General features: G+C 42.5%; 1 protein-coding gene across 4 annotated transcripts in view; it reads left to right on the plus strand.

Annotated features, from left to right (window-relative positions):
- LOC132396899 (arf-GAP domain and FG repeat-containing protein 1-like) overlaps positions 1–13,948 on the plus strand; it is a 138,138-nt gene that overhangs the window by 71,263 nt on the left and 52,927 nt on the right. For all 4 annotated transcript variants that reach the window (XM_059974967.1, XM_059974970.1, XM_059974966.1 and 1 more), the window contains 2 exons: positions 9,405–9,520; positions 12,896–13,049. In XM_059974967.1, coding sequence (XP_059830950.1) covers positions 9,405–9,520; positions 12,896–13,049 — 270 coding nt within the window. The remainder of the gene's footprint in view (positions 1–9,404; positions 9,521–12,895; positions 13,050–13,948) is intronic.

Below are 13,948 nucleotides of genomic sequence, written 5' to 3' on the forward strand. Positions count from 1 at the left end.
CTAGTTTTTCATTCCCCAATGCTGGCAAAACAATTCCAAACTCTAGCCTCACACTCAACTCAAAGGAATTCGACATTTCAATCTTTATTGACCTTTAAGGATGTCCAAATCATGTGCTGATCACTTTGTGCTGTAATGCTTCCTGTTTTCTCATTTTTTTTAAACTTGCTTTTAGCCAGTTTGAACCAAAATTACTTTATGCTGTTTGCAGTTTCTGGTCTGTGTACCTCAGCATTATTTCTGTTCAGCTTTGCAAGGCTGGTGGGCATCAAGTTTCTCTCAAAGTCTGAAGCTAGTGGATCAGTCAACAATATAATCCAAAAGTGTAGTGAGCCACTGGAGATTTGAGCTTGGTCAGTTACTTTCTAGAGATGAATCCCAGTCTGTTTAGTCCTTATTTAATAGTGTTTAGTCTTTCTAAATTTAGAAAGTAATGTTAGATTGGGTAAAGGAGACGAATAAGGCGATGAGTTGGGCAGTGAGTGTACTTGTGGCTGTGTCATGTAGTATGCATGGATGGGGATGAGTTTGTGGGCTTTCTAAACATCAATTCGATTCGATTCAAGTTTAATTGCCATTCAACCATACTCATGAATACAGCCAAACGAGACAGTGTTACTCCGGGGTCCAAGTGCAAAACACAGTACCAACAGTCAAATACAGCGCAAAGCACACGTAGCTCTTATAAGATAGAAAGATACAGTCACTCGATAAAAGAGTTCTAACTCAAGCCCTCCAATGCCACTGAAACCTAAAGAGAGCCTCAACAGAGATTGTCTTCTGCCAAGCAAGCAGTGGGGTGGGAAGGAGGTGTGCATCACAGACTCCAGCCTGGATGCCGCACCTCAGTACTCAGTCACAGGGTTGTACAGCATGGAATCAGTTCCTTCAGTCTACTGAATTCATGCTATCAAGCGTCCATTTACATCAATCCCATATTACTCCTAGACCAGTCCAGACTCTTCACACCAGGGATATATTCAGGGCACAAGTTGGACTGTGGGGTCATTTGAAAATGTAATGTCAGAGTGCAAGTGAAAGGTGGTTGACTGAGGAAATCAAAGGCCCAATGTCTGGTGTGTCACCTGGTGGCCAGAGAGCTCATGCTGGAGTTGAAAGACTGTCTTTGTGAGAGTATGGAGCAGGACTTGTTCTGTGGTTGTTACTTGTGTTGTTCTGCTGAATAATGTGGGCATGCTCTGTTGACACCAAAATGTGTAGTGATACTTGGGAGTCATAGTCATAGAAAAGTACAGCACAGCACGTCAGGCAGCATCTGTGGAGGGGATTAAACAGTTGACGTTTCTTACTTCCTCCAGCACTTCGTGTGTGTTGCTTATGAGGGATATTTTTTATACAAAGTGGTGGTTGCCTGGAGTGCAATGCTAGGGTTGTGACTGAAGCAGATGTGGTAATGGCTTTTAAGTGTCATTCATGAACAGGTGGGGAATGCAGGGAAGTGGGTCATGTGCAGGCAGAAATGATTAGTTTAATTTGGCTTCATGGTCAGCATTGTGGGCCGAGGAGCTTGTTCCATATTCTATTCCTAAAACGTGGAGCTTTAGCTGTCTGCTCTCTAGTCCACCATTCTACCTTTCTAATCCTGCTCCGGCCTCCCTTATGCAAGACAGGAGGAGGTGAGAGAGACTGCGCCCCATGGCGATTCAATCTGGAAGCCAGGGTACAGAAGGACCTCCTGGATGATGACCTCCTCAAATGTTTAATTACTTTGCTCACTTACTGGTGACCATTGCTTGTCCATGGCATGATTTCAGGGCTTTTAACTTTTACACTTGGCAGCCTGGGACAAGCTGGAAGTTGCACAACCTCATCCCAAGGAGTTAATGATCAAACACTTTAAAGACATCCCAGCAATGCACGCACTCCAAAATCACTTCAAGTCCTCACTGAACTGAACCAGAACTGATTCCCGCTAAATCTCTCTATTATTGTTGATTCATATCATTGCCCTTTGAGCAGTTACTCTTGAGGATGTAAATGGATACCCCTATGCAAACTCGCTGGTAAACAAGAATTGGAATGAGCATTTTGCTAAATGATTTCTTGGGCCTTTGCCTTGAGTGATTGCCATGATTCTGAAATCAAATTGAATTGGTCACAGTGAAGTACAGCACAGAAACAGGCCCTTCTATCCATCAAGTCCATGCCAAGCTATTTAAATTGCTTCCTCGCAACGACCTGCATTGGGACCATAGCCCTCCGTACTCCTACAATCCATATACCTATCCAAACTTCTTTTAAATGTTGAAATTCAATTTATGTGCATCACATAGACTGGCGGTTCATTCCACACTCTTACCTCTCTGTGAGTGAAGAAGTTTCCCCTTATGTTTCCCTTAAACTTTGCACCTTTCTCCCATATCCCATTGTACAGTGCAGGCAGAATGGCAGATATGCTTTGGAATGCTTCTCCTGTAGGATGTGGGAATTCGTGGAACTTAATGGTTTCCTTGATGACTGCTTTATGGAGCTAGAGCTGGATGAACTAAGGATCATCCGGGAGGCAGAGCAATTGATAGATAGAGCTTTTGATTACACCCGAAGTGCAAAATTCGGGAGTAATGGGTGAACACCAAGAGAGGTAAGTGGTCAAAGATATCAATGCAGGGTCTCCCTGTGGCCTTTTCCCTCAGCAACATGTATTCCCCTTTGGGTACTACTGAGGGGGATGACCTATCTGGGCAAGGCAGCAGCAGCCAGACCAATAGCATTGTGTCGGCTCTGAGCCTCAGAAGGGTAGGGTGAAGTCAGGTGTAGCAATAGTCATAGGGGACTCGATAGGGGATAGATAGGAGATTTTATGGCATTAAAAGAGATTCAAGGATAGTGTGTTGCCTCCCCTGTGCTAGGGTCCAGGATGTCTCTGAATGGTTGTAGAGTATTTTTGAAGGGGAGGGTGAGTAGCTAGAGGTCTTTGTACTTATTGGTACCAATGACATAGGCAGGAGAGGGGGAGAGGTCCTGCACAGTGAGCTTAGGTGCTTAGGAAGGAGGCTGAAGAGCAGGACCTCCAAGTTGGTAATCTCTGGATTAGTCCTGGTGTCACGAGCTAGGGAAGGTCAGAACAGGAGGATGGTGCAGGGGGCAGTGTTTCTAGTTCTTGGATCATTGGAGCCTTTTCTGGGGAAGGGTGATCTTTTCAAGTGGGATGGGTTGCATCTGAACTGCAGGGGAACCAATATCCTGGGAGTGAGGTTTACCAAAGCTGTTGGGGAGGGTTTAAACTAGATTTGCAGGGGGGTGGGAACTGAAGAGAAGAGGCAGAGGATGGTACGGTTGGTGCACAAGCAGAAACAGCTAGTAGGGAGTTTGTAAGGAAACGATGTTAGAGCGAAGATGCCCTCAGCCAGATGGTTTGAGATGTGTCTGTATTTTGCGTGGGTCAGTACGTGGAAATATGATGGTGTGGCCATTACAGAGACTTGAATGACTCAGGGCCAGGAATGGCTGATAAGTGGGCCAGGCTTTAGATGTTTCAAAAAGGACAGGGAGAGGCGGGGGAGTGGCATGGCTAATCATGCCTACAGTAAAGGAGGAAGTAATGGAGGAATTGTTTATTGAGTCATTGTGGGTGGAAGTCAGAAACAGGAAGGGGGGCAATAACTCTACCGGGTGTCTTTATAGATCCTGCCTTCCCCCCTCCCCAAAATAGTAACAGACATTGAGGAGCAGGTAGGGAGGTAGGTTCTGGAATGGTGCAATAATAATAGGGTTGTTGTGATGGGTGATTTTAACTTTCCGAATATTTATTGGCATCTCCTTAGAGCAAGGGGTTTATAAGGGGTGGAGTTTGTTAGATGTGTTCAGGAAGTTTTCCTGATGCAATATGTAAATAAACCAACTAGAGGAGAGGCTGTACTTGATCTGGTATTGGGAAATGAACCTGGTTAGGTAGGAGGCAATTTTGGAGTAGTGGTCACAGCTCTATCTCCTTTACATAACGCTGGAGAGGGATAGGAGCAAACAATTTGGGAGAACAAATTGGGGGAATATGATGCTATTAGGCAGGAACTTGGGAACATAAACTGGGAGCAAATGTTCTCAGGTAAATGTACAGCAGAGATGTGGCAAATGTTCAGGGAACATTTGCATGGCATTCTGCATAGATATGTTCCGTTGAGGCAGGGAAAGGATGGTAGGGTAAAAGAACCATGGTGTACAAAGGATGTAGAAAATCTAGTTAAGAAGAAAAGAACTTATGAAAGGTTCAAGAAACTAGGTACTGTTAGAGCTCAAGAAAATTACAAGGTTGCCAGGAAGGAACTCAAGAATGAAATTAGGAGAGCTAGAAGGGGCCATGAGAAGGCCTTGGCGATCAGGATTGAGGAAAACCCCAAGGCATTTGACAAGCCTGTGAAGAGCAAGAGGATGAGCCTTGTGAGAATAGGACCAGTCGGGAGCGATAGCAGAAATGTACATGGAGCCGGAGGAGGTTGTGGAGATACTTAATACTTTGCTTCAGTATTCACCAGTGAAAAGTGCCTTGGCAATTGTTGGGATGACTAGAGGACTGCAATGCTTGAGCATATAGACATTAAGAAAGGATGTGCTGGAGCTTTTGAAAGGTATTAAGTTAGATGAGTCACTGGGACTGGTCGAGTTATACACCAGGCTACTGTGGGAAGCAAGGAAGGAGATTGTTGAGCCTCTGGCGAATATCTTTGCATCATCAATAGGGACAGGAGAAGTACCAGAGGATTGAAAGGTTGGAAATGTTGTTCCTTTCTTCAAGAAAGCGAATAGAAATAACCCAGGAAATTATAGACCATTGAGTCTTACTTCAGTGGTGGGCAAGTTGTTGCAGAAGATCCTGTGAGGCTGCATTTATGAGCATTTGGAGAGACATAATCTGATTAGGAATAGTCAGCATGGCTTTGTCAATGGCAGGTCATGGGTTATGAGCCTGATTGAATTCTTTGAGGATGTAACAAAACACATTGAAGGTAGAGCAGAGGATGTAGTGTAAATGGATTTCAGTAAGGCATTTGATAAGGTTCCCCATGCCAATCTCATTTAGAACGTAAGGAGGCATGGGATCCAAGGAGACCTTGCTTTGTGGATCCAGAATTGGCTTGACCACAGAAGGCAAAAGGTGGTTGTAGATGGTTTGTATTCTGCATGGAGGACAGTGACCAGTGGTGTTCCGCAGGGATCTGTTCTGGGACCCCTCCTGTTTGTGATTTTATAAATGACCTGGATGAGGAAGTAGAAGGGTAGGTTTGTAAGTTTGCTGTTGACACAAAAGTTGGGGATGTTAGTATTGTTAAGAGGGCGTATGGTGTGATGACCTTCATCAGCCATGGGATTGAGTTCAAGAGCCGTGAGGTAATTCTAGGCACTTTCTAGGTAGGGCACATGGTCAGCACAACATTGTGGGCTGAAGATCCTGTAATGTGTTGTACATTTCTTTATTCTTAACCATGAACTCTGGTTGTAGTCCCACCCAACCTCAGTGGAAAAAGCCTGCTTGCATTTACCATATTTGCACCTCTCTTAATTTTATATACCTCTATCAAATCCCATATTTACATGTAACAAGTGACTTTATAGTCCATAACACTCAAAGGCCATTGGCAAGCTGGGGTGTAACATTATTCAGCTGCACCATGGCCCTCGAAAGGAGCTGTTTTTCAGTCTTATTTTCTTGGCTAAAATGTTAGGAGATTGAACAGACAGTGAATGGGATGGGATGGGTCTTTAGTGATGTATTGAGTGTGGCATAGGCATCGAGAGTTGTAGATTGTCTCCAGGTTTGGTTGAGTCCCAATGATGTGTTGATCTGTCCTAATCACCTATTGGATTGCTTTGTGATCTGGGTTGCTACAGCCAGAGTACCACACTGTCAGGATGTTAGGATGCTCTCTACTGCAAATCTATAAAAATTGGCCAGCAAAGTTTGGGGCAGATGAACTTTCCTTTAGCACCTTAGTGTAGGTGCTATTCTGCTTTCCCTGCTATTGAGGTTGCGTTGGTGGACCAAGAAAGCTCCTTGGTGATGTTCATCCCCAAAAACGTGAAAATGAAGACCCTTTCCCCTACTTCACCACTTATGAATAGTGGGGATTGTTTGGAACCTTCTGCCTTCCTGAATCACAATCAGAATCAGGTTTAATAGCACAGGCATGCAGGTTTCCCCTGCAACCCGAAGGTAGAGCGTTCCTATGAAACCATTTGTAAACCAAAATGTCGTAAATCAAAGAAGCAATTACCATTAATTTATATGGGAAAAATTTTTGACCGTTCCCAGACCCAAAAAAATAACCTACCAAATCAAAGCAAATAATACACAAAACCTAAAATAGCACTAACATATAGTAAAAGCAGGAGTGATATGATAAATATACACCCTATATAAAGTAGAAATATTGTATGTATGGTGTAGTTTCACTTATCAAACTCTGGAAGACAGCGAGCCAAAATCAATTTGGAGAAAAGATTCTGCATGTACACTCATGCACAAACAACTGCCTGCACAAGGCTTCACGGTCATGGTAGTCTTTCTCAGGGTAAACACACGTATAAAGCGGATGTCTTTTTTTTTGTAAAAGCGAAAATCCTCTTTGGTTAGCAAGAACAGGTACTAATGTAGGTCTTTCGTAACAGCGAGTTGTCATAAAGTGAACGTTCAAAAAATGGGGGCCACCTGTATTTGTAAAATTTGTTAACAGTACAATACAATACATGATAATCCAGAAAAGAACTGTGTATATATATGTGTGAGTGTGTATGTGTGTATATATATATATATTTATATGAAATGTATCAAATAGATACCGTAGATTCTGGACTACAGAGCGCACCTGATTAAAAGCCGCACGCTCTAATTTTAGAAAGAAAATCAATTTTGTACTTGTACAAGCCGCACCGGATTTTAAGCCGCAGGTGTCCCACGTTGTAATATGAGATATTTACACAGAAAGATATTACATGTGAGGATTTTTTAACTTTTAATTAAATCCGTATGGTAATATAAACAAATATATATTGCAAATGCTTTTTTTCGAACAGTGCCTGTAACACAGCTACTTTTAAATATACATACGTATCGGTAACACACAAATTACGTTGCGTATACTTTTTTACTGAACAGTGCACGAACAACATTCCAATATCTCCTAACGACTGGTAAAAAAAATATATATACTGCAGTCTACCAGGAAAAGTTATTGATCGCCTTCTTCATCTTCCTCCTGCGTACTAAAACCATCAAAGTCCTTCAGTGTCCGAATTGAATAAAACCTAAGGATCTCGTCACTCACTTCAGTCTCTTTGTTGTCGCTCTCAGTTGAGCGCACGCGGTCCTCTTCATCACGCAGCAGTCCAGCCTTTCGAAACCCGCTGGTGATGGTGGAAGTTGTGACACCGCTCCACGCATTTAGGATCCACTGGCAGACTTGAGTTAAAGATGCTCTTCGCATGCGTCCTGTTTTGGTAAAGGATTTCTCGCCGCTCGTCATCCAAACCTCCCACTCAACGTGCAGTGCCACTTTAAGTGCCTGGTTCACGCTGATGTCCAGTGGCTGCAAATACTTCGTGGTGCCCCCAGGAATCACAGCTGGAATTGAGTTTGTACTCTTGATGGCAGCTTTCACTGAACTTTCATTGTCAGCCGCTTAAAAAATCACCATCAGTGGAAGCTTTAGTCCGGATGCTGTGCAGCTCAGAACACAAGTAAAATGCGTTCTCTCATGGCCACTTGTTTTCAGTGTGATGGACGAGTCACCTTTTTTATTAACAGTCCGAGTGAGAGGCAGGTCAAACGTCAAAGGTACTTCATCCATATTTATGATATCATCTGGCCCGATGGAATTCTCCGCTATCTTTGTTTGAGTGAATGTGCGGAAGTTAACAAGCTTTTCCTCGTGGTCGGGAGGGACCTGCTGACACAGAGTCGTGCGTACCCTGACGGACAGGCCTTTTCGTCTCATAAATCTAAAACACCACAATGGCCCACCTCTAAAATCTTCGATTTTCATTTTGGTGGCGATTGCTTTAGCCTTCAGTCTGATCTGCACAGTGGAAACACTGCGGCCGCCTGCTCTCTGTGTGTTAACCCAGTCTTCAAGAAAGTTTTCAAGTTTGGGCCATCTGCTATGATTACCTCTGAAAGCTTTTGTCGTCTTTTTGCATTGACTCAGTTCTTCACGCTGGCGTCTCCACCGTCTCAACATCGATTTATTTATGCCAAGATTATGTGCAGCAGCTCGATTTCCTTCTTCAACCGCCAGATTGATCGCCTTTAACTTAAAAGCTGCATCATATGCTTTTCTTCGAGTGTTTTCCATGTTGATGAGGGTGAGTACAAATGACTGATTTACAATAATTTAATTGTGAAAGTGCGCTTGATTTATCATACAATTTCATTGGACCTCTGTGAACTACTCATCAATTTTATTGGTCTACTGTTACGAGGCAAAATGTTTTTGGCGGCATGATAAAAAAACATGCATTAGCCGCACCGTAGTATAGGCCGCAGTGTTGCCGCAGTGTTCAAAGCGTGGGAAAAAAGTAGCGGCTTATAGTCCTGAATTTACGGTAAATAAATAGTGCAAAAACAGAAATAAAAATGTAATGAGGTAGTGTGCATGGTTTTAATGTCCATTCAGAAATTGAATGATGGAGGGGAAAGACTATTCTGGAATCTGCTTTCAGCCTTTTGTACCCCCTTCCTGATAGTAACAATGAGAAGAGGGCATGTCCTGGGTGGTGGGGGTCCTTAATGATGGATGCTACCTATTTGAGATGCCGCTCTTTGAAGATGTCCTGGATACTACGAAGGCTAGAGCCCATGATAAAGCTAACTGAGTTTAAAACTGCAGCTTACTTCCATCGTGTGCATTAGCCACCCTCTCTCTGCCACCCCCCCACCCTCCATACCAGACACTAATGACAGATAGACAGATACCAGACAGTTAGAATGCTCTCCACTGTACATCTGTAGAAATTTTCAAGTGTTTTGGGTTACACAACAAATCTCCTCAAACTCCTAATGAAATATAGCTGCTGTTGTACCTTCTTTGTAACTGCAACAATAGGCTGAGGGCCAATTAGGTCCTCAAAGATATTAATACCCAGGAACTTGAAACTGCTCACTCTCTCCACTTCTGATCCCTCTATGATGACTGCTGTGTGTTCCTTCACCTTGCCCTTTCTGAAGTCTATTATCATTTCTTCTGTCTTCTTGATGTTGAGTGATAGGTTGTGGCTTCTACACCAATCAGACAGTTTCAGCATCTCCTCTCTATGTGCATATTTGTTATTCTCTGCAAAGAAACAATGAAGTCTGCTGATCGAGAGCAGGAATCCTAGTTAATGTGATGTGACATTTTGTGCATTGTATCTGCATAAAGAAAGCTTAATTCCTCTGTTTGCTTCCTGTGCAGGTATGTAGGCAGATCTGGCTGGGCCTGTTCGACTCCAGATCAACAGTTATCCCGGATTACAGGGATCCTCAAAAAATCAAGGAATTCCTGCAGGATAAATATGAGAAGAAAAGATGGTGCGTAATTATATACTATATAGTTATTACAGTCAAGGTCATGCCAATAATTCCAGTTCCTGGCTAGGGTCACTCCTCTTTGCTGAGCTTGCTGCTGTTTAAATTGACCAATAAACCATGAAATATAGGAGCAGAATTAGGCCATTTAGCCCATCAAATCTGTTGTCCATTTCATCATGGCTGATCCATTTTACCTCCAGCTACAATCTCCTTCCTCTTTCCCATATCCCTCCATGCCCTGACTAATCAAGAATCTACCAACTTCTGCCTTAGGTATACCCAATGACTTGGCCCCCACAGCCACCCGTGGCAATGAATTCCACAGTTTCTCTACTCTCTGACTAAAGAAATTCCTCCTCATCTCTGTTCTAAAAGGACACCCCTCTATTCTGAGAATGTCCATTGGTTTTAGACTCCACCATAGGAAACACATCCTCTCCACATCCACTCTATCGAAGCTTTTTAACATTCAATAGGTTTCAGTGACGTCACATCTCATTCTTCTGAATTCCAGTGAGTAGAGGCCCAGAGCCATCAAATTCTCCTTGTGTGACAGTCCTTTCAATCCTGGAAACATTTTCGTCAGTCTCCTTTGAACCCTCTCCAATCTCTGCACAATTTAGCATTGGATGAAATGTTATTGCCTGTAGAAAAACCTACAAATGGATCTCAGCCATATGTTTTTGTACACCAGCAGGCTTTCCCTCGAGATCTGAGAGTGCTTCTCTTATCCTCAAGTAAATTTTTTTAATGAGTGCAGACAGTTATTTGACTGCAAGCTTCCTGTTTTTATCCAATTATAGGTATGCAGAGCGTACATTCCAGCAGCCAGCACTGGAGAGTGAATGAGGATTAGGAACATAGGTTCTGGCAGATTTTCACTTTCACACCCTCTGTCACTGTCCTGAATATTTGGTCAGCTAATCACCTCAGTTCAGCACAGACCAGCAACTGAAGCTGAAGCCACTCTAACTAGACATACTTTTTGAACATAATCAGAATGGTTTTACACTTTAACTGTAAGCATAAGAGATTCTGCAGGTGCTGGAAATCCAGGGCAACACACACAAATGAGTTTAGGACCAGAGAACACCTTCTCAGAACAAAAGGATGTCCCTTTAGAACAGAGGAGGAATTTCTTTAGCCAGAGAGTAGTGAATCTATGGAATTCATTATTAAAATGGCTGTGGAAGCCAAGTCATTGGGTATATTTAAAAGTGGAAGTTGATAAGTTCTTGGTTAGTCAGGGTGTTAAAGCTTACGGGGAGAAGACAGGAGAATGGGGTTGAGAGGGATAATAAATTAGCCATGATGGAATGGTGGAGCAGACTCAATGGGCCAAATAGCCTAATTCTTCTCCTATGCTTTATAGCCTTATGATGTTAAAATGCTGGGGGAGCTCAGTAGGTCGATCAACATTGATGGAGAAAAAAGAGATTCTGAAACATGAATTTCTAGGCAATAGTGCCTAAAATGTCTCAAAGCACTTAGTATTTGAAGCGCAGTCATTGGTTGTAATGTATAGAAACACATCAAGTGATCTTTGTACAGTAAAGCCAAGATAACAGTGATGAAATAAATAATAAAATAACCTGCTTCTGTTTACGATGGCCACTTCTGAGAGCTATCACTGATCATTCTTTGAATAGTGATATATTTACAAAAATGTCCTGTTGATGCTTTATCAAGGCACTGGTGAGGCCTCACTTGGACTATTGAGAGCAGTTTTGGGCCACTTGTCTAAGAAAGGATGTGCTGACATTAGAGAGGGTTCAGAGGAGATTAACAAAAATGACTGTGGAATTGAAACGTTTATCATATGAGGAGTGTTTGATGGCTCTGGGCCTGTACTCACTCAAATGCAGAAGAATGAAGAGGGATCTCATTGAAACATATCAAAAGGCCTGGAAAGATAGGTGGAGCACTGCAGGAGAGGTGTGGGACAGGTGGCAGAGAAGGAATGCCAGGGGCAGGAGAGGGTGTTGGCACAGGTGCAGATACACACAGCACTGAGATACCAGGCAGGGTCATTTGATTCCAAACAATTGGATTACTGATCATCATAGAATGTCTCTGTGGTCCTTCCCACTCCCTCCCCTCTCCTTTCCCCTTTTCCCAACCATGATTCCCCTCTCCCTGTCCCTTTCCCACTCTCAGTCCACAACAGAGACCCATATCAGAATCAGGTTTATCATTACTCGCATATGTCATGAGTTTTATTTTGTGGCCGCGTTAGAGTGCAATACATAAAATTAACACAGTACTGTGCAAAAGTCTTGGGCACCCTAGCTATATATAACACAGGACTGTATGAAGAAAAGATAACTAAGTAGTGAGGTAGTGTTCATAGTTTATTGTCCATTCAGAAATTTGATGGCAGAGGGATAGAAGCTGTTCCTGAATTGTTGAGTGTCTGTACCTCCTCCCCAGTGGTAGTAACATGAAAAAAGCATATTTTGAGCAGTAGGGGTCCGAAAGGATGGATGCTGCCTTCTTGAGGTATTGCCTTTTGAAGATGTCCTCGTTGCTGGTTGTTATGTAATAGATTGTAGTAATTTGGAGTGAATAAATGTGTGAAACAAAAGAGTAGAAAATCAATACATACTAAGCATCTAATGTAATTCTGTTTTTAGTTTCTCGTGCAACTACCTTGTTATTAGAACCATTTAAAGTTGAAATAGAACAGTACCATGGATTCCGGTTAACTGGGACACATTGGGACCAATTAGTGGCTACCCCAATTAGCTGAAGTTTCATGGAAGTTATTAAAAATGTATAAAAAAGACAAACTACTGTTTTAACTGAGCATTTAAATGAAAACCAGAGCAAATTAGAACACTACCACTATTGCTTAAGTACTATAAAATTGTGTATTGGTTCCTAATAGTTATTGACAGAGGAATTCATCCAGTGTACACTGCCATGTTCCTTTGATTGACTCTCACCAACCGTCAGCAACAAAAATCACTGCTCTTTGAAGACAAAAACAGGCAACTGGTGTTATTTAAAACTGTTTGCTCTAAGCATGGTGTTGCGTCTAACAGCCACACAAGTGCACGCGACTGAACTAATTAGAAACAGTTCGGCAACAGTCTCCTGTCCCAGCTAAGTGGCATAATACCTAAAATAAATGAAGGGAATCCTAGCTATTTTCCTGATTATTTTTTGTTCGTCAAATATTTGTCCCAAGTAAGAGGCTGCCCTAATTGGCTGATATTCCAATCAAGTGGAATCTGCTATATTTTCAACGTTGAGCAATTAAGGAGAGCTGGTACAAAAGAGCCATGGTCAGGCTTGAAGGGCATAACAGCCTACATCTGTTCCTGTTTTCTTGTGGTACGCTCTGGTGTTAGTTGGTTTTGTCTGTACTTACAGGTATGTTTCTCCAGAGCGCGTAAAGGTGTCTGCAGCCACATCAGCCACCACCTCACTCAGCAGCAGGAGCAGCACGCCTGACATTAAGCCACTGAAGAGTCTGGTGGGAGAATCAACTCCAGCCCTGAACATTACCAAAACCGTCGGCAGTCAGGTACAGGCGGTGTGATGAACGGCATTGAAACTTCATAATTCAAGAGCAGCAGCAATTTAACTTGAAACACTAGAGTTTGCCAATGCTAGAAATCAAATTATTAGAACGAGTGCCCTTTTCCCAGGGCAGCAAAGGCTACTATGAGAGGGTGTAATTTTAAAGTGACTGGAGAAGAGTATGGGGGGCAGTGGGAATGTTAGAGATAGTTTTGTTTTTACCCAGAGTGGTGGAAGCATGAAATGTACTGCTGGGGTGATGGTAGAGGCAGATGTATTAAGGGCGTTCTGAGATAGACCCGTGTGAGGAAGAAAACTGGAAACTATTGTGGGAGGGAAGTGTTAAATTGATCTTTATAAAAGGTTGGCACAACATCACGGACCAAAGAGCTTGCACTGTACTGTACTGTTCTATGTTCTTCTAAATGCACAGTATATCAGGCAGCATCTGTGGAGCGAGACATTGTTTGTGTTTCAGGTTGATTTTTAATAGGAGGAGAAAATGCTAGAAATCAATTGTGTTTGAGGTATGGTTTGTACTTCTCTGTTATCATTTCTATGACATGTCTTGAATGCTTTTTTGTTTTCATTTTGGTTTTGGTCTGTTGAAAATCTACCATTCTGTTGGACCTTACAGAGAGAGGGGGTATTTATTCAGGTGATCCTCCAATTTTCTACATCAACAAATTGGCTAAGGTAAAAACCTGTATATTGCATCGGAGGAAAGTTAGCGTAGCACTTACAAAGGGGATGAATACTTTTCAACCTCACAATTTTGGTTTTTAATTGTTCTGTAAATTGTTGACAGGCTTTGGATTTTTTCTTTTGATTTGACATGATGCATCTTGTAGATTAGCTTAAAAACTCCTACTTCAATATGGTTCTGCTCAGGCCAGATGGGCC

This window comes from Hypanus sabinus, chromosome 7 (assembly GCF_030144855.1).
Source record: "Hypanus sabinus isolate sHypSab1 chromosome 7, sHypSab1.hap1, whole genome shotgun sequence".
Lineage (NCBI taxonomy): Eukaryota > Metazoa > Chordata > Chondrichthyes > Myliobatiformes > Dasyatidae > Hypanus > Hypanus sabinus.